This window comes from Heloderma suspectum, chromosome 4 (assembly GCF_057233095.1).
Source record: "Heloderma suspectum isolate Gila_16-S chromosome 4, 16-S_ref, whole genome shotgun sequence".
Classification (NCBI taxonomy): Eukaryota; Metazoa; Chordata; class Lepidosauria; order Squamata; family Helodermatidae; genus Heloderma; species Heloderma suspectum.
The window spans coordinates 240,962,756-240,987,080 of NC_139461.1; the positions used below are offsets into that span (position 1 = coordinate 240,962,756).

Below are 24,325 nucleotides of genomic sequence, written 5' to 3' on the forward strand. Positions count from 1 at the left end.
CCTGTCTACCCTACAAACCATGACTGGAAAGTGAGTCAGTCCCCCAAGACTTCTTGCAGTTGCAGGGTAGGCCAGGCTCCACCGTAAATCATTCTTGATTCTATGACACTGCCTTCCTCATCCTTTTTGCCAGTGTTGTTGTGCCAGGCTCCCTTGTGTGTATGTTTTAATATCTCCTGTAAAGTGATTTGGGAGTCACTGTTGATTATGGCTGGAAGGTAGGCAGGCCACTTAATCTGTCTAGAATAGATGGTGGATAAAGGCATTTAAAAACAAAAATCTTCCTTTTGATTGTTGTCTGTGTGCTATGGTTGCAGCGTTCCTTGAACTTGACTGAAGAAGCTCAATATCCAACCTGGAGAAAGACACTGGTGCGACGAGCCAAAGAAGCCCAAATGAAGAGGTTCTGCAAAGCCCAGGTACACTTGTGCTCCACCCATTGAGGGGTGTTCGAACTTCCACTGCAGCCTTCCCCAACCAGGTGCCTTCCAGATGTGTTGCACTACAAGTCCCATCATTGTCAGCCGTCAGGATCATCGGCCATGCTGGCTGGGGAAGATGGGAGTGGAAGACCAACACACCTAGAGGACAGCATGTTCAGGAAGGCAACTTTATATGCTACCTTACATATAACCTCTTGCTTAGCCTTCCCCCTCACTTTCCTGTTGTACCTTGATCGCTCCTAGACGCTTCCTGTTATTAATGCCCCTTCTCATATATAGGTAATCTCATCTGGCTGTCTTATAGCTGCCTATAACTGCCTGAAGCTCATATGCAAGATTTTTGGGTTAGGTGCAAATGTTGTTGAAATGCTTTCTGTGTTGAAATGCTTTCTGTGTAGGTTGACCATTTGCCTGTTCAAAAGAACTTTACCATGTTTTGATCAGGCCATTGATTAAGTATTTAAAGATTTGATCTATCGAACTGTAAAGCTAGAGAGAGGCTGATGCTGATGATCAAAACCGAAGTTCATTTGCAGTCCTACAGTCGGTTGGCTGGCCTCCGACAAGCTGTAGGAAGTTGTGGAAGTGGCGCTCTGCCAGTGAAGAGGAGCTCCACCCGAGAGGTGGCACTTAGTCCCTGGTATGCCTGCAGAAAGCTCTGCCAGTGCTGTTGCCAGTGGTGGTGGTGGGGGAAAGGGGGCATTCTGGGGAGGCCTTCGGTCCACAGTCCACTCAACACGCCCCCAATAAAGGACACAAACTACACCAGCCCTGGAGTTGGAGGAGTGATTCCCCCTCCCGCTGGTGTAAATGGGAAAATAGCAGGGGTGGGGGTGGGGAAGAACAGGGGGAGGGAACTTTCCCCCACAACTTTCACCATGCCGAGCACGAGCTAAGCAGGGCTTAGGGAAGTGGCAGCTACTCTACCATGGATTCTCTCCCCCACCCTAGGATGGCTTTGTTGGTTATTGTTTCACAACCATGGACATTAAATTCTAAATTTGTTATAAATGGTTATAGCTAAAAATGTTGTGGAAATATAAAATTCATGGTAGCAATATTTAAGATTTTGACATTTCTTCTTGGCTTTTATTTGCAACTGCAGAGATTGCTGTTAAAATGTTTATTTAAAATACTCTGTGTGCATTCACAGTTGTGCGTGTAGGAGAGAATGGACTGTGTCCTTAGGTCAGCCTTCCCCATGGTCATGCTGGCTGGGGATAATGGGAGCTGTAGTCCAACACATCAGGAGGGCACCAGGTTGTCAGTGGCTGCCTTAGGTTTTTAAAAGACATCAGGATGCAACACAAGGGCATTTTTAATTTCATCAACAATTTGACCACTGTCAAACTTTGTCAAATAAGTGGTCAGTTGACTGCTGCCTCTGTCCCTTCCAGCTATTCCAGGAAGCTGCTGCTCAGCTGCAGCCTGAGTGTGGGTTCCCCTTTCTTACACTGTAAAATCCTCCCTTGCTCTGACTAACTCTGTATCTCTTGGGCATGCCAGTCAATCCAGAGGCGGCTAGAAGAGATCGAAGTGACTTTCCGAGAGCTTGAGAAAAAGGGAGTGAAACTGGAACGCGCTCTGCGGGAAGAAGAAGGTAAGAGTCTGGTCTTCCTCCAGTAAGGGTGGGGATGAGACTATAGCATATGGAGAACATGTGGCAAATTGGCTCCTATGTCAGCTGACATGTCAAAGTAACTTCTCACCTCCTTTGCCTTACAGGGTGTGATCTAAAGGCACAATGGATAAACCAGTTGCTTTCCCTGGTCCAAAAGAAGAACAGCCTGATGTGCGAGGAGTCTGACCTCATGATTGCGTAAGAGGCCCTGAATGTCTTGCCAGTTAGATCTGGCGCTCGTGACTTTAGGGGGAAGGGCTGGCCCAAGATGTTTTGCTGCCTGAGACGAAGGACAAGATGGAATCTTACTTCAATGCTAGCTGCCTCTACTGCATCTGAAAGCAGCAGGGCAGCTTAGGGGGTGCAGGGCAGGCTCTATGGTACACATACTGCTCTGACCTCCAGCACCTTGCCACCCTGACCTGCCCTCCCAGAAACTGCCACCTGAGGGAACAGCCTCACTTTGCCAAATGGGAGGACCATCCCTTATATGGGAGGTGGCACAGGGGCAATATGAGGAACCTCAGACCATATGGGGATAGATTATGCTGTGGCTTCTCCTCACATCAGTAGTGACCCTCAGGAAACTGGATTAATGCTGGCTGGGGAGGAACCTCAAGCTGGCCCCCTCCTGTGCCATCCACACCACCGGAGTACCATAAGAATATGCTCTCATTTAGCCATATTCATAGAGCACCAGAAGATTCTTTTCCTATGGCAGTTACGATAGCATGAATGAAGCTGCTCTGCCAAAGAGAGAGAGAAAGAGAGGAGCCCTATTCAGGCGTTATAAAAAAGGGTGGGTTTCTGAATTGCGTGGAAGCCTACGTGTGTACTGCTGTCTGCGCAAAGGCCTCCCCACTCAGGCATTTGTGCTATGGGCAGAGCTACAGTAGGATGTAATATCGGGGGGGGGGGGGCTACTCAGAGCGGCCCCTTCTTGCCCTTATAATGCCTGAATAGGGCTAGAGAAAGGTTGGGATTAACAGCAGTTCATAGCCCCTTAATTGACTTCAATAAGTCATTTTCATCTCCCTTCTTTACTCAGTTTGAAACAGCTCATTCAAGACAAAAAAACCCAACTACTATAATTTGCTGTTAGTGCTAGCATTCAAAAGTGAACACATGCAACTGACCGACAAACAAACTCCGGGAAGGAACCCATGGCAGTGGATGCATAACTGGCACTGGACCCAACCCTTACGTTAAAAGTGCAGTATAGATGCAGAAGAAATACTTCCTGGAAATGTCCTGTAGCTACTAACACCCCAGTCAAAGGCACAAGTATCTGTTCTCTCAAGAAACACAGGCAGCCTCCCTGGGAAACTACAGTTAGACATGTCTAATTCATTGCTGCTGCCATTCATATCCACTAGCTCTTTCTCATTTAGCCTTAAAAGTATATGGTTATTTGAGCTAACAGTATAATGTGTGTAGAGGGCAGCTAGTAACAAAGGAAGAATGAATGGGGAGGCTTCTCATGGGATGTGGGGAAGAGAACTTTCATACTACCATGAGCTTTTCCTCAATTATGGACAACAAAGATTCATAGTTCTTTTACCCCTTAGGGTGCAAGAGCTGAAACTTGAGGAGCAGCAGTGCCAACTGGATCAAGAGCTGCGGCAGTTCTATAATATGGATGGTAAGAGGGATCAGAATGGGGAGCTTAAAGTTCATATTGGGATTGCAGTTGGAAATAAAACCTATGGGTAGGGGTGGGGAGGGAAGTGACTTAACAGGCTCCAACTAGAACAGAGTGAGCAAAGGAGGAGACATGAAAGTGTACAAGACAATAGGCATGCCAGCTTTTTCTGCAAGCTTTCTATCAGCCTTCCCCAACCTGGTGCCCTTAGAATGTGTGGGACGACAACCCTCAGCATTCCCCAGCCAGCATGGTGGGAGTTGTAGTCCAACACAGCAGGAGGGCACTAGGTTAGGGAAAGCTGCTTTATATTAAAAAATAAACTGCTGCTGCTCAGTTAATCAGGGGCACAGGCCTGATTTAAAGTCATAGAACTGTGAATGCTTTAAACACTGGACACTTCCATTCAGAGATTAGAATGCAGGTATGTTTGGGGTTTCCAATAGGACTGGCTGTGGTCAAAGATTCAGTACTCTCTGCAGAGGACCTTTTAGGTTCATTTGCAAACTGGTATCCTCAGCTGTCTGTACATGAAGCAGAAACAGCTTGTTGCTTTCTACTCTACTAACCGTGCCTGATTCTTTTACTGATAATTATTAAGGGCCTCAAACTATTTGACAAGGGAGCCTAGGTAGGTAAGTACAGCCAAGAACAGAATTGATAAACACTTAGTTTTGTTCATTCTGTTCTACCTGGAGGCTGAGTCACTTACTAGGTAGTTGGACATGGCACCATTGGTATATTATACATGCCTGTTTCAATTAGAAAGTCTGTGACAAGCTCCATTTGAGGTAAGCTATAAGATATTTAATGAGCAGTGAAGAAAGCAATATATATAACTTCTTCCTCTCCCCACAGATAATTTAATGTAGATTAATTATCCTGAAACATCTAACCAGTTCCTTTGTTCTCATGATCTGTTGTTAACAGGGTAGATTTTGTCATTCTCCCATGCGTATGGGGAATGATGTTTCTAAACCCACAGGAGTGACAGAGCTTAGGTAGTTTGGATTCATTCAGAATGGGAGTGTATAATTCTGGCAAGGCCATTTTAGAGACAAACTGTCCTTGCTCGATCTCACTTAACTCTGGCGGAGTAATAGAAGATATTCAAACACTGACATTAAACAGAGAACTTGCTTCCATCACAGCAGTGGCTCTCCAGATGTTGTGGGATTCCAACTCTTCACAGAGTAGTTCAGTACCATGACAGTGACTCACTTTGAGGTATGTGTGTTTTTAACAGAGCCTTCAAAAACCCTTGAGCACCAGCTAGCAGAGAAGAAGATCCTGTCTCAGCTACTGCAGGTTGTGAATCAGCGCAGTGCCCTAATCGAGATGCAAGAGAAGAAGCGTCTCAGTGAGCTCTCTGAGTATGCTCCGATGGGGGAATCTCTAGAAGAGTTCACTTGGCTGGACTGAAGCCTGCCGAGACCAGAGGACATGGTCTTTGTCCAGAAGTTACATTTTAGCACAGATCTGCACAGGGGGGGAAGCTGCTCTTTAACAAAGATCTAAGACAGCCCAGCAACATCTTACCTGCCAGATTGGGAAGGACCAGACGGATGCTGCTCAGACTAACACTGCAGTGACAACTGTGCACTGTGAGCAGCGTCAGACGTTTCTGCCAATTTACCAGCGCAGGTTACCTTGGGAAGGCCCATGCCCTGGAGCTGGGGCTTATGCAGTTTCCCCCTGCAGGTTGGTGCTTGAGGAGAAGCCTGACCTTGATGGCGCTCCAGCTACAGAGCTATGAGTGTTTTAAGGAGTAGGAAGATAGCAAATATAATTATTTTAATTTTTGCCAATTGCAATGTGTCTGAAGAGTGTAAACAGCTTAACGAGGCATTTGGAGGACAAATAACAATGTAGAAATGTTAGTATGTGGGAAGGACATTGTACATTCTCTGGCTACAGTATGTAGAAGTGTCTGCATGCCTCACTATGGTCCAGGGCCGTGCTCAGCGGGGCAGCTTCTCTTTCATGCCACTGCAGGGGGCTGCCATATTTGCTGCTGCTTGTTAAGGACTGCAGTAATCCTATTCCTCTGGAGAAGGTAGTAGGGGCTGTGTTGTGTAAGTGGGCAGTAGAATAGTTTTCAGTGGCCTTTTTCCCTTTGTCCAAGCCCCTCTCCAAACAACCACAGTGCAATATTCCTTTGAGGAGGGTAGCTTTGGGGGAGCCTTGCTGTGGAAGTACTGCAGCTTGCCTACCCCTCCCAACTTCAAACTAGCGAGAGATGGGGGAAGGGTAGAAACTCCAAAAGAATATATACAGTTAAACCAAAGGTTTTTGAAATAACAGGGTATTGCTGGGGGAGACTTGCTGGCTGGGTGAGCATGGTTGGGGATAGACTCCCCCCAAATTAAAGAGGGCACAGGCATGGGAGAAGGATGAGTTCCCATCACAACAGATAGCCAAGTAGGTGTCTGTGCCCATTCTTCAAATAAGTAACAATTCTACTAGACGCTATACTTCCCAACTATAAAGCCACATAGGGGTGGTTTGAATATGTCCCTGCAACAGAAGCACTGCCTTAAGCGAAAACACAGCAATAGAGCATTTACTTCATAGGAAAAACTGCTCCTGCAGAAAGGCCTTGAGAGAACTGATGTTAGTATTACATCACTAACTAATCAGGCTTCTCTTTGGGTGAGAATAGAGGACTTTCTGTTCTGATTAGGAGGTAGTTGCATCTGGATTGGAGTAAGCCACTGTCCTTTTTAGAGGCTGTTTCCCCCATTTCATTAAAGATGCATGGATGGAACAAGAAGTGCTATTCCATCTTTTCTCATCCATGATTATTTCACAACAGAGGCTTTTCTGAATTTTTTTGTGTCTGTGGTGGCTTCTCAAATGCGTGGCCGCCTCTTTGAAACAAAATGAAAATGGCCTTGAAAGGACATGATGCAGTCCTTCTGCTAAAGGCGACCAGGTCTGACCCTGTAAGGGGCCTGGATGGAAGACAGCCTGGGAGCCATATTTAAGCTGCTCGCAAGAGCAGGATAAGCTTAATAAGAAGAACAGGATAGGCATTTATCTGCCAAGCTTATGTGCATCAAATATGTTTTTCCAGGCAGGGCGTGATTGCCTAAATGTTTTTAGAGGCCTGTGTGCAGACAAGGTAAGAGTTTTTGTATGCTGCTTCTCACAGTGTTCTTAATGGAACTATGGTCAAGTTATGGGTACCATAACTATCCACTTAAAAATACCACACTTTGGCACACTGGCTAACAACTACTTTTGCCAATGGGACATCTTGGAGGCAGTGTGGAGGAAGGAAGGCCCCTCCTTTCTGGTACACTCTCATCTCCCCCACACTCCACAAGAAAAAAAGAGAACTAGGCCAAGTATCACATTCCCCCTCTCATTCATACACACACAGGTATCCATCTCTCACTCCAAGATGTTGTAGGGGAAGGGTGGTATCTCAGTGGTAGAGCTCCTGCTTTGCATGCGGAAGGTCCAAGACTCAATCCCCAGCATTTCCAGGTAGAGCTAGAAAAAGATCCTGCCTGAAATCCCCGGAGAGCTGCTGCTGATCAGTATGGATAGTACTGGGCTAGATGGACCAAGGATCTGACTCAGTATGCAGCTTCAGTATGTTTCACGGTAAGGAGCAAAAAGGGTGACACTCAGCCCCAAAGGCTGCCAATTCCTGTTCTAGAGGCAGTAGGATTTGCGGTGGGGACTCTTTTCTCCACAAGAATATTTACAATGCTATATAAGAAGATTCACAACTGCACAGCAGGCTACCAAGCACTGTACCCTGAAGCTTAGTTGTGTAGCATACAGTGCCAAGAGTCAGCAATGCATGAACATGTGACGGCTCAGTAGCATGGAACATATTGTGCATGCAGGGCCCAGGCTCAATCCCTGGTATCTCTTGTTGAAGGATCTTGGCCAAGAGGGTTGGGAAAGATCCCTTTGCCTGAGACCCTGGAGAACGGTTGCCGCTCCATGGAGGCAGCGCTTGGACTACCTGGGTCAATGGTTTTTACCTGTTACAAGGCAATTTCATATAAAGTTATTCAAAAGATGCTTCAGCTTGAGACTTGTTGGCTGGCCTGGGCCAAGTCTTCAGCATCAGTTCCCCCCTCGCTGAAATGGGAACCACTTTGCAAGGGTGCTGCAAGGAAAAGTATGATGGTGACAAAAGAGTTTTGTACATTAAAGGGCTATGTACATGATTAACCTGTCAAGAACAGGATTCCATCAACAAATGCTACTTTCTGCTTTGATAAAGCTGAAGACAGATTTATTCTAGCTGTACTAAACTCCAAAAATGTTGCTGTGTGTAACTATTGATGCTGTATATTTTAACTCGTCTGCTTGATACAATACACAGTTATTGTGAACCGCTTAGGGATTTTAATATATTAGGTGGTATAAAAATATTATAATTAAATACCACTGTTTAAAGAACCAATTTAACTGAGCCAGTCTGCTTTTTACACTATTAGAGCAGTGTAGCTATTTTATTTTATTTTAAAAAGCTGGTTTCCAACAGGTATAACGGAGCGATATGTAATTCAACTAATTTCAAAATTCCCTTCCGTACAATTGTCCTTATGCCATAATTTTTTCAGCAGAAGGGTAGAACTGTCCATAGAAAGCTTTACTGACCTAAAACCCAGCTAAAAAAATAAATCTAAAATCCAGCTTTACAGTCTCAAATGCTAATTATTATCACGCACTTAAAACAGTTAATCCTCAGAACCTAGCAAGAGAGGGGCTTGCTGCTCCCATTTTCAGCAAAAGTCTCTTGGTCCCTATCATGGCTCCAGCAACAAAAACGCTTCATCGGGAGCGGAGCTTGTCCTGGAGTGTCTGCAGCCCCAGCCGCATTTGCTCTTGCGTCCCCTGCAGCACCTTCACTTCAATGGAGTGGAAGAGGTACAGTATGGCTGAGATGAGCAACACCAACACGGCCAGCAGACCAAGCAGAGAGAAGGAGAACTTGGGGAAGGGTGGCTGTAGGGCTCCACCGAACATGGAACTGAGGCCCATGGCTCCTTGCATGAGCAGCAGAAGCACAGCCAGGATGGCCATCCGGCCACATGAGTACCGCTGGCGCTCCGCTGAATGCAGCCCCACCTGCACCTCCATCCGGGCTTCGTTCAGGATGTCCACCAGTACTGGCTCTAAAAAAAAAACAATGGAGAGAAGATGATGGAGCTCAACCACAAACGTGTAGCAATGCCAGCCAGGCCACTAATGATACTCATCTGGGTCTAGCCAACATGGGGACTAGGGAAGGGGTGCAGAACCTCAGGCCCGAAGGGCAAATGCAGCCCTCAAGGGGGCAATGCGGCCTTCTGGACTTCCCCAGAAGGCCCTGCCACCTTTCCCTTGCCACACCCGTTCCCCCAACCACTGATCATTTGGTGGTTTCCCGACCTTTGTGCACTCCCCCCCCCCCATTCTTAATGGTTGAAATACCTCTCCTAAGGCTTAGCTCCTCGCAGGAAGACCTTTCAGCTAAAAATATGTTGGTATTTTTGGCCACCCTTTTCGCTTTCAGCCCTGCCTGTCACTGGAATGCCCCCCGCACCCCTCAGAGAGCCTCTCTGAAATGGAATTCAGCCCTTAGGCTGAAAGAGGTTCTGCACCCCTGGACTAGGAAGACAGGCTGTTTTAGCCAAAAAGATCTTGGCTTCCTTGACTAGGCAGGAGGAAGGAGCCATATAACTACCCCAGAGGCCATACTCCTCTCTATGAGGAGGCTAACAGACTGGCAAACACGCTTTAAAGGAGTTCCTAGGTTAAGGATTGGGGATGGGAAGCCCCGCCCCCCCATGACACAGGCATCGAGTCTAGATACCCACTTCTACTCCTCTTGTTCCAGATCAATGAAACTTGGGCACTCACCAACTGTGGGATGGTTTAGACCTTTGTCCGATTGTCTTGTATCCACACACAGTGAGGCCATGACAGCTTCATGGTCAGAGTAAGGAAGGTCCTTGTTGGGAGCGGTTCCAGTGGTAGTCTCATGACGGTTGCATCTTACTTCATACTGAGACAAACCCTACAAGAAGGGAAGTCAGGCAGAATGGTGAGTTACTCATTAGTTGTGTGTATGTGTGAATAAAGCAAAATGCTCCCAGAAATTCCAGGGTTAGGTTGTGGACTACAAGTGAAGAGGAGGGGAGCAACATTACCTCCTTACTGGAGTCCCTTTTGAAGAATAGAAGTAGCTGGAAGGATCCTAAATGGTCAACTGAACTGATCTTCTATACCAGCCTTCCGAACCTGGTGCCCTCCAGGCCAAAGGTCATGGCTAGGGATTATGGGAGCTGTAGTCCCAATACAGCCACCTTGAGTGCCATTTTTGGTAGAAAGGCAGGGTACAATTAAATACATACATACATACATACATATCTGCAGGACACCAGGCTGGGGAAGGCTGCTCTGTACTAAGAAAAACTTCACTATATCCAGATGTGTTCTATCATGTGCTTATCTGTCCATGTAAATATGTATTTCCAAGGAATGTGATTCTACAACACATTCAGGCAACTGGCTCCCATGGCTAGTTCCTTTAACTCAACTCTTTCAATTTAAAATCCATTGCACCATGCCTGCAGCTTTCTTGCCATCAGCTTTGTGGCAAGATTTTAATGCACACCGAAGATAATTTTCAAGCTCTCCTTTAATCTTGTTTCCTTGCGGCTAAACAAATATGCCCAGTCCCTTTCTTCTTTTCTCAATGACTTGACCTTTGGCCATCTTTACTATTTTCTTCCGATTTCTCCCTAATGATGCTACTCACAAATTCCAAATTCAAAGTAAGAAATTAGCCACAATTGTAGCTTCCCTCCCACAGGAAGGGCAAGATGGAACAGGCAACGCTCATTCTCCCTTGACCATGGAGAACATTCCACACTCTTTGAGAGGCAGCTCCTCCCCAAGCAGTAGGCAGAGTCCAGCGATATCAGTTGCTCCCTCAAGGGGAGGGGCCATAATTCCCCCGCCCCCTCCCAGCTTGGCCTTACCTAGTGGCAGTAACACAAAGTTCTTGTAGGGCTCCTTGGCCCTGTGTGTTAAAAAGAAGAAGAGCTAACTGAGCTTAAGGTGTGATAAGGACTTCTGACAGAGTTTTCTCTTTATTCCAGCCATCAACTCTTAGGGAGTTTTAGACACACTGCCTTCCCCCCCTTAGGATATGCCTGTGATTTTGGTGCGACAGCTGTGGTCCAAGAGCTGTCCACGCAGTCAGAGTTCAGGAAGATGGGAGGGGATCCAGTAGTCCAAGCTAATCTATCTCAAAAATTCAGCATGTTCTTGTAAAAAAAGTGCTTATTGCTTTGCACATTTCAGCACTAAAGCCTTAAGCCTCATCTTCATAACTTGAAAAGCTGCTCCCTTGAGAGCAGCTGTAGGAAAAAATGTACCTAACACAACAGGAAACCAAGTAAATGGGGGCCAACAGATGGTTCGCCTGGGGATATGGCCAACCAGACAGGACATAGTTTTGGAGACAAATGTATATAAAGAAGTCACCAACAGCGAAAGAAAACTATTCCACCTCTCTATTTTAAGCTGAGAATATTGAGAAAGGCAAACTTGTTCAGTGGTTAGTGTCTGACCTAGATCAGGGAGCCATTATTGTTCAACTGCTTCCTGATCTCTGTATACTACTTAGCCCAGTCTCTGTTTTCTATGCCTCGAACTTGCACATACCTTGTAAAGAATGTAGTCAATACGAATCCCCTGGGGATAACACCGCAGCCCCTTCTTGCTTGTGAAGCAGTTGGCTGGCACCAGAGTTGAGCCATCCTCACAGCCCTGAGAAGAAGACCAGAGTCTGAATTCTCTTCAGTTCAAACAAAAGATTCAGAGCACCTGCAGCAGACTGTCTTGTGGAAGAAGCCAGCAGCTGGGCCTGGTGGAGGCTGCAGGGAATCAGAGCTTGCAGGAAGGTCAAAAGAGATAGCCACATGAAGCACATCACATGAGCCATGGTAAGGATGCCATGCTCTTGGCTGAGTCAAGGAAAGGTCACAGTTTCTAGGTCCCAAGGGCAACCTTCTTATGTGGAGGTCCTCAGGAACTTCCAGCAGGCTGAGATGAGGGACATTCCACCAGACCTGCTAAAAGAATCAATCCCCCCCTCCCCTCCCCATTCCTTTTCGTTGTGTGTCCTGTCTTCTTAGATTGTAAGCCTGCAGGCGAGGACAGCCTTGCTCAATTGATTATATATAAGCTGCTCTGGGAGCCTTTTGGGGCTGAGGAGCAGGATAAAAATACTTCGAATGAATGAAAGAATAAGTTGTCAACTCAGTTTTATTGAAGGAGAAAGAGACACCCTGAGACAGAGAACACGCCCCTCCTTCCTTGACCATTTCAGAAGATGGCAACCAGGCACTCACCTCAACCCTCTCCGCAGCAATGAAGGAGTCCTGCAGCCCTGCCCAACCTCGCAAAAGCCGAATGCCAACGTCTTCTGGATGCATGTTCAGATCCCCACCAAGGAGCACCACATCAGCCCCTTTTGACGTATGCCTAGGAAGATGGGACAGTGTCACCGAATGGGAGGGAGCAAACAGACCCCATGATGGTCGGGATACATTTCCCCCGGTGAAAGAGAAGAAGACTGCAATTCTTCCATACATGGCTATACCTGCATCCCATTTCCCCTCGCCATCCCTCCCCCACTGGAAGGGCTGGCATGTGCTGAGCCGAACTGAACTTGTTCCAACCCAGAGCTCTCTACTATTGCCAAGGAAGGATCTGGCTATGGAACAAAAGACAAGGGGCCTTGCACGGGGCCAAGGGGCCACTGCAGCACAAACCTGATCATAATTCTCATTTGGAGTCTCCCACTGTTACTTACTGTATAAACTGGCCGAGTTCCCAGGCCTGAACTACTCGATGGGGCAGGTAAGTATCTTTCTCCCTGCAGTACTCTGCATGGAGCTGGGAAGGGAGGAGAAGGCACACATGAAATTCACACATGTATAATACACATGAAACCATGGGGCAACTCTGTGCTCACCTCAGTTGGTTTTTTAAAAAACTGATCTGGGGGCCTTTTCAAGTTCAAATCAAGAAAAACAAGGCAAAAAGATCCAAGAACCCTTGAGTGGCTTCCCCCTGAGCATCTTGAGATAAAAAGAGAGAAACAATACAAGACGTCTTTGGTAGGTGGTGGGAGTTCCCAGTTCCAGACACACACAGGGTCCTATGAATGATCAAGATTGTCAGCCAAGAGAGCCATCTGGCTGGACGCAACACTAAACTATGGTTTAGCATTACTGGCATTAGCCAGCTTGTGCATTCCCCTCTGTCCCCTTCGTTCTTCCAACGTGACCATGAGGAGATCAGAAGCCTTTGCTTCTGTTTTCAATTAACTACTGTTTTTTGTTATGTCCAAACCTAGAACTGCAGTTCACCTTCACTACGGTTTAGAGAAACAAGCCAGGATTGCATTCCACAGTTTGAAGTTGGCTTGCTTCCCTAAACCATAGTTAAAACTAACCAGTTTGTCCACATAGCTGCAAGTAATGAGTAACTGCAGTTAGTTGAAAATGGAAGCAAAAAGCTTCTATCTGCTCCTTGCAGCCATACTGGAGGAGAGGGGAGTGCAAATGAGGTTTGTTCATGCAACGTTAAGCCATAGTTTAACATTACTTCCAAATGTAGCCACGATGCATAGCTGAAAGTTCCTTGTTCATGTAGTCAGAGGTTGTTATCTCCCAACAAGTACCCTGGGATAATAATATCTTCTGACTGTGTAATTCAACCCCCAAAATATTTCCAAGTGCAGCTTTTCAGCTTAAGTAAATCACATGGGGCTGAACTTCCTATTTACTACCGAGTCTGTGAAATTATACTGGTTATAATTATAAGGCGATTTACCATAATGGTTTCTCTGATGCATTTCATTTTACTGGCTGTCTATTCCTCTTCAAAGCTAGCAATTTCCACAAACAGAAACGAGTTTATGCACCATTGGGACTGGATTCGCAGCCTCTAGAGGCGGCCACTTGAGACACAAGGCCTGAGTGGTTCCCGTTTAGCCAGCAGCTTCTGTTCAGCTACCCAATCTGGCCCGCGTTTATTGTGACCCAGCCAGACAAGACATATCCGTTCCAGTGAGAATGAGAACAAACAGCAGCTACTAATGATGCACGTGTGTGTGTGTGTGTGTGTGTGTGTGTGTGAGAGAGAGAGAGAGAGAGAGACAGACAGACAGACAGAGAGAGCACAAAAAGATTTCCTTTTTTTCTTGAGAAGGTATCACTAAAGAACCTAAAAAGCCTCGGCTCTCATGTACACCCCCTGATGGCAAATTGGTTGTAAAAACAGCCCGCACACTTGTGCAAGAGCCTGTGCAGTCTAATAGGAAAGGGCCAGCATTCAGTAGTCACTGGATTCATTCAGCAATCTCAAAAGGTGGAAAGCATTGTCTTGCATTCCCCATGGAACACTCTTCACAGCTAGACACCCTGCTCCACAATCTATCTTTGTACCTTGCCCTGAACACTAATATTTTTTGGCAGCAGGGCTGAAGAAGTCACTCATAACATTTTAAATGAACAACACCCCCACCTCCAAGTAAAAATACTCACATGCGTCACATAGACGTTGAAAATAATCCCTTGGATCTTTAGCACTACGAGCCCCACTGATTTGCCAGAAAACCAGTCTCCATGCTGTAACTGTGAGAGGGAGAGGGAGGAGAGAGTGTACAAGACACAAAGGCAACGCTGGTCCCCAGTGAAATCATCATGACCAAAGGGTGCTGCTCCTGGTCCCTTCCCTAAGCAAGGTGTTGCCCACTCACCATGTAAGGGTAGCCATTCACAGAGTACTGGTACCGAAAAGTGTCCAGGATTTGATGTCTGGAGAAGACGCAGAGCCCGCTGCCAATCACCCCACTATGAAACAGACACAGACACCACAGTCATCACAGAGAGTCGGTGGGCACTCCCCCCAGAAGCCTTCACTCCCCTTGCTATGTATGTCACCAGTCCACTTCCACCCACCCCTGGAAGCTATCAACTGAGCTTCCTGGAGTATACCCCCAGAAAAGGGCTAGCAGCCAGGATCTTCTGGAATTATTCCTGGTTCTAAGAAGGGACTGGAGGTCTTGTGACACCACTAGACATTAAAAGGTGGAATGAGCTGCTGCCTCACCAGTGACCTGTGCAACTGCACACTGAAGTCAAAGGACAGGTGTCCACCAAAATGTGATCTTAGGAACAGGTTATTCCACCCAATATGGCAGCTGCCAGGTGTTTTGGACTACAACTCCCATTAGCCCCAACCAACATAGCCAGTTATTAAGGACAATAGTGGTTGTGGTCCAAAACATCAGGTTGAGGAAGAGTGGTTTATGAAGTAGTGCCAAAAGGCTGTCAAAGTGTGAAGCAGAATGTTTGGTAACTGTCTACGATCCAGTGGCCTCTACAAGATGCATCTTAAAAACAAGGGGAGGTATAGAACTAGAAGACTCCACCAGCTGTTAACAAGGGGGCAGCAACCTGGTGCCCTCCAGGTGTTTTGGACTACAACTCCCAGAACCCCTGAGCACTGGCCATGTTGGCTGGGGCTTGTGGGAGCTGTAGTCCAAAACATCTGGAGGGCAGCAGGTTACCCACCCCTGGGCTTACTACTCACTAACCTCACAAAATGTTCTTAAACTTCCAGATGCCCCAAGCCATGATCCCCACAGACGAACATCTGCAGCCTGGTTTTACATCAGGTATGTACTGACACACATCAAACTCATGCATCCTCAGTTGTATGTCTTACAACCCACTATGTGCAATTGAATTGTGGGATCTGTTCTACAGGCCAACAGGAACACTTCCACGATCCATGTGCCAGAACCCGCATGGTATTAGGAGTTGCCCTGTGCTGTACATTCCTCATTTAAGGGATGCAATGTGTAACTTTCACCACGCCCGCTTGCTATCTGCTGTATCAGAGCTGGGGATCTAGCTAGTGAAAGGAGAGTAGGGCTCAAAGTGGAAGCGGAAACTCAACCGTCCCCTCTCGCTCTGATGCAAACTGCCTCAGCACCCTGCTGCATCTGCTCATAAGTGAGACCTACACCCTCAGTCACTACTTGTACCTCCAAGCTCATCTGCCCCGCTCACAGGACCAGGGAATATGATGGGTCCCAGTAAAAGTGTGTAGGGACACACCCTCTAAAAGCATATTTGCAGGCTGTTAAGTCAACCTGCCATACCTGGTAGACCAATATTACTACAGCAACAAAGATAGTGAAAGAGCAAAGGGCAATTACTGTACAGGTAAGGCTCCCACACAAGCGGCACGGTTTGAGGGCAATGAACGGAGGAACTTCTAAGAAGGAATCTTCTGATCCAGACTTAACACTTTCCATGACCAAGGAACCTTAACCTACTTGTCCGCTTACGAGCATGCAACGAACAAAAATGACAGTGGTTTTCCCAACCGCCCACGGTCGAGTGGCTGCCTAAACTCCTCCTCACCTTCTGAAATAGTGGGACGAAGGGTAGCGGGCACACAGTTTCTTTTTCAGCTTCCAATAATCTTTCTCACTCCACACCTGGAAAACAGAGACGCTATGATGACAGTGACTGCAAACCAAAGAACAGAAGTGGCAAGCTGATCTGGGGACCAAGGCCTCCATGCCTAGACTAATCCCCCTGGTAAGACTCCCTTATTAATCGTGCTTTAATAGCACTGTAATTGTGCATAGTGTTTTACAACCTCACAACAGCCCAGTGAGGCAGGCCACTGTTGCCCTGCTCTACAATGAGAGGAAGCGAGCGATTGGCCCATAGATATGCAGTATGTCGACAGCTGAGCTGGGATCTGAACTCCAGTCTGAAGCCTAACAAGATTTACTGAAGAAGGCTTGAGTGCTCACCTCCTGCAAGAGCACCAGATCAAATCTCTCCTTGCTGAGGACGTCACCAATCAGTTCAATGCGCTCCTGCCGCAATTTACTCAGATAGAGAATGGCCCTGGAAGGGGTGGGAAGGGAAAGGAACTGAGCGAAACTGCAGCTTCCACACAGGATCACTGCTTATGGCATTTCTAGCCCTACATTATATGAAGGAGGTAAAGAAGCATCATATTGAGGGCCAATCTTGGCACCAACAGGAGCATCCCATGCAATGCAAAGCAGAGCATTTTTAGTCTGAAACCGCAGTACAGGAGGAAGGGTTAAACTCCCAGTCTGTTGCAATCCCAGTCATTATTAGCTTCTCCACCCATTCACCCCAGCTGCTATTTGCATTTTTAAAAACATACACATGGGGAATGCATGGATGCATTTAACCTTAGGACTAGTTTGCCTTTGTGACACATCAATATGGCTGGAGGCACTGTGTGAACACAGCACAAATTGGCCTTGCTTGCGGGCTGAGCAAAACCATCAAACGTGAGATTCAGAGAGGCAAAATTATTTGGCCTGTTTCAGAGAAGGTGGGGATGGGTGAGTGTGTTGAGATTAGATTAAAAAAAACTTAAGCAGCCAAAGCCAAAAATATGAACACTCTTATCAGATGGAGAGCACAGAGAGAATACAAACTTGTATTTGATAACTGGTTCTCCTAATCAGTTTTTTGCCTGCTCAGGACTGAGAATGCCTGCAAATGTACCTAAAAACAGGAGCAGGTTTGCTGTGGAAATGCATTCACAGTGTTCTGTTCAGATGTATCAAATTCCCTCCAGGATCAAGGGAGGTACCATCTCAAGGGAACAGGGGTCTACCAGTTTGCTGTACACAGCGATGACTGGCCAGTGCCCATGTTGTTACCAAGAAGCCTCCGCCATCCCTGGAGCAATTTCCCAACTTTAGAAGCAATTATTGGTTCCTCCCTAGACCCTCTAAAAAAAATAAAGGTACCAAATGAACTTTTAAACACACAGATGTACAAGCAACACTTTTTAAAAAATGAGAGAAAATGGCAGACAGATTGAAGCATGGAGTGGAGAGACTAAAGCCTGGTCTATACATACAGCAGAATAAGGTAGTAATGACATGGAAGAAGTCGTAGAATGGGCTGTAAACTGCCAGGTAGGGAAATCACTCTGTCTTAAATGCTCTCCTTTGTTAAAAAAAATGCTATGCAATCAGAAAACTAGCCCAGAAGGGAACTGGCTGGAACAGAATCCTTGATGTACTAGGCTTCTTTATTTGTAGGAAGTTTAGTACATAGGGAAGCAATAATAAAACATGGAATTCCCCCATCCCACAGTATGATGTGGTCCAGTTCACTCTACCACCTCATTCTGCTGCATATGTATACAAGGTCTAAGTTGGCACTAGATTCGGAAGCAAGTGTGTGTGATCTGCAGTGGGAAAGTTAGGCTCATCCAAAAGGTGAAAAAATACACTAACTCCTGTTTCAACGTTCATCTGAACACAGCCTGAATCACAGGTAAATGGGACTCAGTGGTTGCATGTGTTCACACAGCATGCATCAGCTGACCAGTCTCCTCTCTCTTACCACCTTAATCTGCAACATTCACCTCCCCGACAAACTGATTTGGCATTGCAGTATAACACAGCAATGATTCAGCCTACATAAGGTATGCTAGTAAAGTGGAGAAGGGCTGGGGAAGCAGTTTGCGGTGCTTGGTCTAAATCTAAAAGGGAGAGTTCAACTCAGAAAGACCCAAGAGCTGATTATGCTGTGCAGACAAGACTTACAGGCAGCATCCTAGAGCAACCTTCCCTAACCTGGTGTCTTGCAGATGTTTTGGACTACAACTCTTAGAACCTGGGCACTAGGTTGGGGAAGGTTGTCCTAGAGGATCAGCATCCCCAAACGAACCCTCGTATTATTTCTTATTTATTATATTATTACCCTATTTTCATTAAATAAGCCTTCCTTGATTGACCAGCCATGGTTTTTATTGATATTCTTGTTTTAAAAAACAATTTTTTTAATATGGTGTTTTATTGTTTTTATCTTGTTATCTTTTATTGTTCACCGCTCCAGAATCTGTTTAGTAGAGCAGTGTATAAATGCTGTAAATAAAAATAAAATAGATAATCCCTAAACATGGTACAGCTAAGAAAACACAATAAAATCATAACATTGACCAACAACACAACACAACACAACACAACAGGGGAGAACAGTAAGACAGGTCAGTAAGAGTTTACAAATGCAGCCAAACAAATTCATTCGAAACCCTGGGCGAATAATCAGGTCTATAGTTGGCCCTGAAAGCTTGTAAGACTCAGTGCTGACCGTATATGAGGAGGCAGTTCCAAAGGTGGGGTGCCTATATTGAAAATGCCCTCTCTTGGGTTGCCACATATCCAATTCCAGGCAAATGCAGCACTGTCAAGAGGGCATCCCCACTTGATCTTAATACCCGGGCAGGTACATATGGGAGAAGGTGCTCCATCAGGTACCCAGGTCCTAAGCCATGTAGGGCTTTATATGTCAGCACAAGCACCTTGGACGTGATTCAGCAGCTTATTGGCAGCCAAGACAACTCTTTCAGAACTGGTGTAGTAGTTTCCCAGTAGGCTGTTAATGCTACCTCCCCCGAAAGATCAGGAATGTCCAATTTGAAGATTCTTTTGCACATACATTACTGTAGCATAATATTAAGCAATGCCCCCACCTCCATCCCATGATTTGTGCAAAAATGCATATTTAGCCAAATCTCTGCATGGTCTAAACCAGAACAGGAATAAGAGAGAAATTTACAGGACTGTCTGTGTAGCATAAAAATAACAGCATGAGAATCTGAAAATATCAAGAAATAGCAGCTTCATAGACCTGCTGGGCTATGGATGCCACCGTGGTTTCTACCCTACAAGGGGGGAAACCGACAGAGGAAGGAAATACTTGCCCAAGCTGTCTGAGCAAGAAGCAGAATCCAGAAGTCTCAGCAATGTCTTGGCAAGAAGACACGACCAAACCTCTGCTGACAGAGAATATTGACCCCTCCCCACCCACTCATCCGGATCAACACTAAGTCTCCCTTCACCTGCCCCAAACAAAAGCAGAAGGATCAACTCACCAGCAATTGAGGTCAAAGACCCGCAGCTGCAGTCCCGGGTCCTTCTCCATCACTGTGAGGACAAGACAGTATAGTAGTGGGTTCAAAGTACCAGTAGTGGGATCCACTGAACTCAAAACACTGTCAGGTTCTGCCTCTAGCTCTCCACAACCAAGGAGCTGTCAGACTTGGCCCCTCTCCCTGTGCCAGGAGAACAGGAATTATGACTGCACTGTCTTAATGAGGACCTATAGTGCTAGCCGTGGTGCGAGCCAGGAAGAATGAAGCGGGTGGGGTGGCTGGTGGCACTGTCAACCAGGCGCCTGTGTGCCTGTGTGCAACGGCCGGAGACGCCTCTCTCAGCTAAACCCCTCCGGCAGCAGCACATGGACGCCCTTGATAGGAGGGGGAGGTATAAAGCTAAGACCTTCAGCTTAGCAGGGTTACAAAGCATTAAAGGGATATTCCCAGGTCAAATGAGGCACATATTTTGCATTTTTCAATACTACAGCAAGCACCTCTCTCTCCAGAAGTAACAGCGCTGTTGCTGCTGCTGCCGCCGCCACCAGAACACTTCAGTCTCACCAGTCAGTAATAAACATAAACACATATTCCCCCTTAAAAGACAATAAATGTTCATGGTTAAGGCCTACACTGTTGTAATCATCACAGGATTGGTCATCGTTGTTTTTAAAAGGACACTGTGAGTGGTTCCAACCGGAGGCTGACCCACTCATTTTTTTTTTTAACACATTTCATTTCATTCCCAGATTCAACACTTTGCACACAGCCAGTCCAAATCACATAGGGCATTCCATGATCCTGTCTCTAGCTCAGCACCACACAAGCCTGCCTGCTGACAATCCCTTCTTGGGAAGTGCCATAGACAAGCAGCAAAGTGCCCTCCGGTCAATGACACTCAACCCAGAAAGTCAAGTCTCAATTCTTGAATTTCCTTCAAGGATCTGATTTCAACCATGCTGGAGAGTCTTAGATCGGTTACTGAACCTAAGGTAATTATCTATCCCAACGTTGTTGTTGTTGTTCAGTTGTTTAGTCGTGTCCGACTCTTCGTGACCCCATGGACCATAGCACACCAGGCCTTCCTGTCCTGCACTCTCTCCTGGAGTGTGCTCAAGTTCATATTAATTGCATCGGTGATGCTATCTAGCCATCTCATCCTCTGCCGTCCCCTTCTCCTTTTGCCTTCAGTCTTTCCCAGCATCAGGGTCTTTTCCAGAGAGTTTTCTCTTCGCATTAGGTGGCCAAAATATTTCAGCTTCAGCTTCAGTATCTGTCCTTCCAATGAGCACTCAGGGTTGATTTCCTTTAGGACTGACTGATTTGACCTCCTTGCAGTCCAGGGGACTCGTAAGAGTCTTCTCCAGCACCACAGTTCGAAAGCATCGATTCTTCGGCGCTCAGCCTTCCTTATAGTCCAGCTCTCACAGCCATACATTACTACTGGGAAAACCATAGCTTTGATTAGACGGACCTTTGTCGGCAAGGTGATGTCTCTGCTTCTTACTATGCTGTCTAGGTGTGCCATAGCTTTCCTCCCAATCCCAAGATAGCACAACTCTTCACAACCATTATGATTTTCACTACCCATAGGTATCGGGATTTGGTATTTGATTGGGTAGAGATCAGAAGACACTCAGCAAACGCTGCCCAAGAATTCAGGAGGCGTGTACGGCAAAGCAGGAGACTGCTCTCCAAACTCTAAGAGCATAAGAAGAGCCCTGCTGGATCAGATCAAAAGCCTAACTAGTCCAGCATTCTGTTCACACAGTAGCCAACCAGATGACCACGGGATGGCCACAAGCAGGACTTGAGAGCAACAGGATCCTCTTGCTCATGTTCCACAGCAACTGGTATTGAGAAGCCCACTGTCTCTGATCCTAGAGGTGATGCATAGCCATCGTGATTAGTAACTATTGACAGCTTTAAGCTCCATGAATTGGACTAATCCCCTTTTTAAAGCTGTCCAAATTGGTTGCCATCACTACATCCTGTGACAGCGAATTCCATAGATTGACTATGCACTATGTGAAGAAGTACTTCCTTTTATCTATCTCAGATCTCCCATCATTCAGCTTGGTTGGGTGCCCCCTAGTGTCTCTCAATCCACTTTCTCCACACCATGCATAATTTTATACACCTCCACCACGGCATTGTCAACAAACTTGGCCACTTTATTGGTCACCTCTAACTCCAGATCATTTATAGACAAGTTAGAAAGTACCAATCCCAATACAGGTCCTTGGGAGACCCCACTGTTGACATCCCTCCATTGTGAGTACTGACCATTTGTCCCTACCCTCTGCTCTCTGTTCTTTAACCAGTTACCTTTCCCTAACTCACTCCCTAGTGCTTTCAAGTCTGCGCTTCAAACCATGTGCTCACACTGGTCAATGACACTCAGCCTCACACTGGTCAATGACACTCATAGCCATAGCCATGAATCTATGGCTTCATTTTCTGAAGTTTCCACCATCAAGTGGAGTTAGTCATAGAAGGAAGTGAACCGCCTGTGTCTGTTGTGAAGTTTACATGCAGCAATGGCAGTAAACATTTATGAGTTTTAAAGCAATTCACAGACTCGGTAAAAAAAGGGCAACCACATGTTGAAAAATGTGCACACACTCATTTTTGGCATAGTCTGTACCAAAAACACTTCATCCATTCCCTGCCGCAGAAACTGTCTTTGGTTGGCACTACACCTTGTGGCTTCTTCATGTGAAAAACCCTCACTACACTGAAATTCTCACAATGTGCCTTTCCTGTGTTTGCACAAGTCCTGCAGTGTCTCTCATTTCTAGGTAGTGAGTCAGCCAGGCACCTAACCCGATTTTCTCAGGAAGTGTATATATATAGTAAGTATGTATATAGGCCAATTTGCGTGACAAATGTTTCAAACTAGGTGTTCCTGTGCTAATAGCCAGATCTGTCCTAGGATGGACTACTCACATGCCTCTACACTCCCTTGCATAAGAAACAAGCATTTTAATTAAGGGGAACACACTGTACTGTACACAAAGTTAAATACTCTTCCATTAAAACACCATAGTTTGAGAATTTCCTTTCAGCAGGTACCTAACAGATTATACACACATCTTCAAGCGCTGTGGCTCAAGTTACATGTAACACCGCCCACCCACCCCCATCTTCAATGTGCTTATACCACGACTGCTCCTCTCATCCACAGCTTACAAATCTATGGTCAAGTAGCACCATACAGACTAAAACATTTATTATGGCATATGCTTTTGTGGGCTATAGTGTATTTTATCAGGTATATGAAGTGTTACTACTACAGGACCAAATAAGGTCATCCGCAACATGGATTTGACATAGGCCAAGATTTGACAGCAATGCCCTTCTGTGTTCTACATAGGACAAATAGACTGGTCTCTACACTAAAGGATATATGGACACAAACCTGACATCGGGAAAGGCAATATTTAAAAATCAGTGATGGAACACTTCAACCTTCCAGGATGCTCCATCATTTAAACTGGCCATTCTGGACCAAAGGAATTTCAAGGAGAAATTGCAATGTAAAACAGCTGAACTATCATTCTTCAAAAGGTTCAAATCTATCTCTTGGTGGTTGAACAAGGGCAAAGGCGAGTATTTTTTTTTTTTTAAATCATACTACATGTGTAAATCAGCTCACCGATGAAAGGATGTCTGGGTTATCGTCCAGCAACTGTTTTGTGAATGGCCGCTGTTAATAAGGTAATTATCACTGTCTGTACTTTCTGCATTTCATTTCCCCCTGACTTCACTCTTTACAATCTCCCCGTCAGCCAGTTTTAACTATTTAAAAATGTAAATTTTATTTTTATTACAATTATATCCCACCTTTTTTCCTCTTGCAAGGAACCCAAGTAGGTTTACATGGTCACCTCCTCTCCATTTTATACAACAACCCTGTGAGGTAGGTGAGGCTGAGAGTCAGTGACTGGCCCAAAGTCTCCTAGTGAGCTTCATGGCTGAGTGGGGACTGAACCCTGGGTCTCCCGGGTCCCAGTCCAACACTCTAACCATCACATCACACTGGATCCCACTTTTTCTTCTGAAAAACAATCCCAAAGCAACTAAGCAATAGTAAAACATTACAACAAATTATGGAAAACGGAAGGTATAATAAATCATACTAATAAAACGTGACAGCTTCAATCAATTCCACTTAATATACTCCTTTCCCTGAGCGCTGCATTTCATCTGAGAGATTTCAAAAGACCTATCATGTAACATTAAATGGATTTAAGCTGATGTTCCATGGGAAGAGACCATAATTAAACGTGTCTTCTGGGCTTCGATCCCAGTCGATCCTGAAAGACTCTGCGGCACGCCAAGCACTCCACTTTAACGAGTATCTATCGATCCACTATTTCAAATTAATTGATTCAATCAAAGACAACCGATTACTCCACGTGGTTGGAACAGAGAAAGAGGGCGAGAAAGGCGGAAGCAAGCGATTTTTCGATGCGTCCGAGGAAGTGGCCTCGGGAAAGCCACCGCCTACCTGCTAAGAGGCGGCACGGCGACACACAGGCCAGCCCAAGGCTCACGCTCTCCCGTTCCTGATTTGCGCGGAGGTCCCGTCCCGGCAAGAGGCGTCCAGAGCCAGCAGCGCCTAACCGC

General features: G+C 46.0%; 2 protein-coding genes across 4 annotated transcripts in view; one reads left to right on the forward strand and one right to left on the reverse strand.

The window, feature by feature from the left end:
- The window catches only part of MICAL1 (microtubule associated monooxygenase, calponin and LIM domain containing 1), a 60,388-nt gene extending 52,019 nt beyond the window's left edge, over positions 1–8,369 (forward strand). Inside the window, exons 20-24 of the mRNA XM_084852921.1 lie at positions 318–419; positions 1,950–2,043; positions 2,169–2,262; positions 3,633–3,706; positions 4,953–8,369. Of these exons, the coding sequence (XP_084709047.1) occupies positions 318–419; positions 1,950–2,043; positions 2,169–2,262; positions 3,633–3,706; positions 4,953–5,128 (540 nt within the window). The 3' untranslated portion in view covers positions 5,129–8,369. The remainder of the gene's footprint in view (positions 1–317; positions 420–1,949; positions 2,044–2,168; positions 2,263–3,632; positions 3,707–4,952) is intronic.
- SMPD2 (sphingomyelin phosphodiesterase 2) lies at positions 7,948–24,325 on the reverse strand. 3 transcript variants are annotated; one of them, XM_084852922.1, is made up of 11 exons: positions 24,207–24,325; positions 19,694–19,745; positions 16,572–16,668; positions 16,171–16,247; positions 14,496–14,589; positions 14,281–14,370; positions 12,543–12,625; positions 12,079–12,211; positions 11,390–11,494; positions 9,578–9,734; positions 7,948–8,850 (listed from the first exon to the last, which is right to left on the reverse strand). In XM_084852922.1, the coding sequence occupies exons 2-11, from the start codon at positions 19,741–19,743 to the stop codon at positions 8,507–8,509; spliced, it is 1,230 nt and encodes a 409-aa protein (XP_084709048.1). In that variant the 5' UTR covers positions 19,744–19,745; positions 24,207–24,325; the 3' UTR covers positions 7,948–8,506. The 3 variants fall into 3 exon arrangements, with proteins under 3 accessions (XP_084709048.1, XP_084709049.1, XP_084709051.1); XM_084852923.1 differs by having other exon boundaries at positions 7,949–8,850; positions 19,694–19,873; XM_084852925.1 differs by lacking the exon at positions 24,207–24,325 and adding an exon at positions 23,836–24,197 and having other exon boundaries at positions 7,949–8,850; positions 19,694–19,873.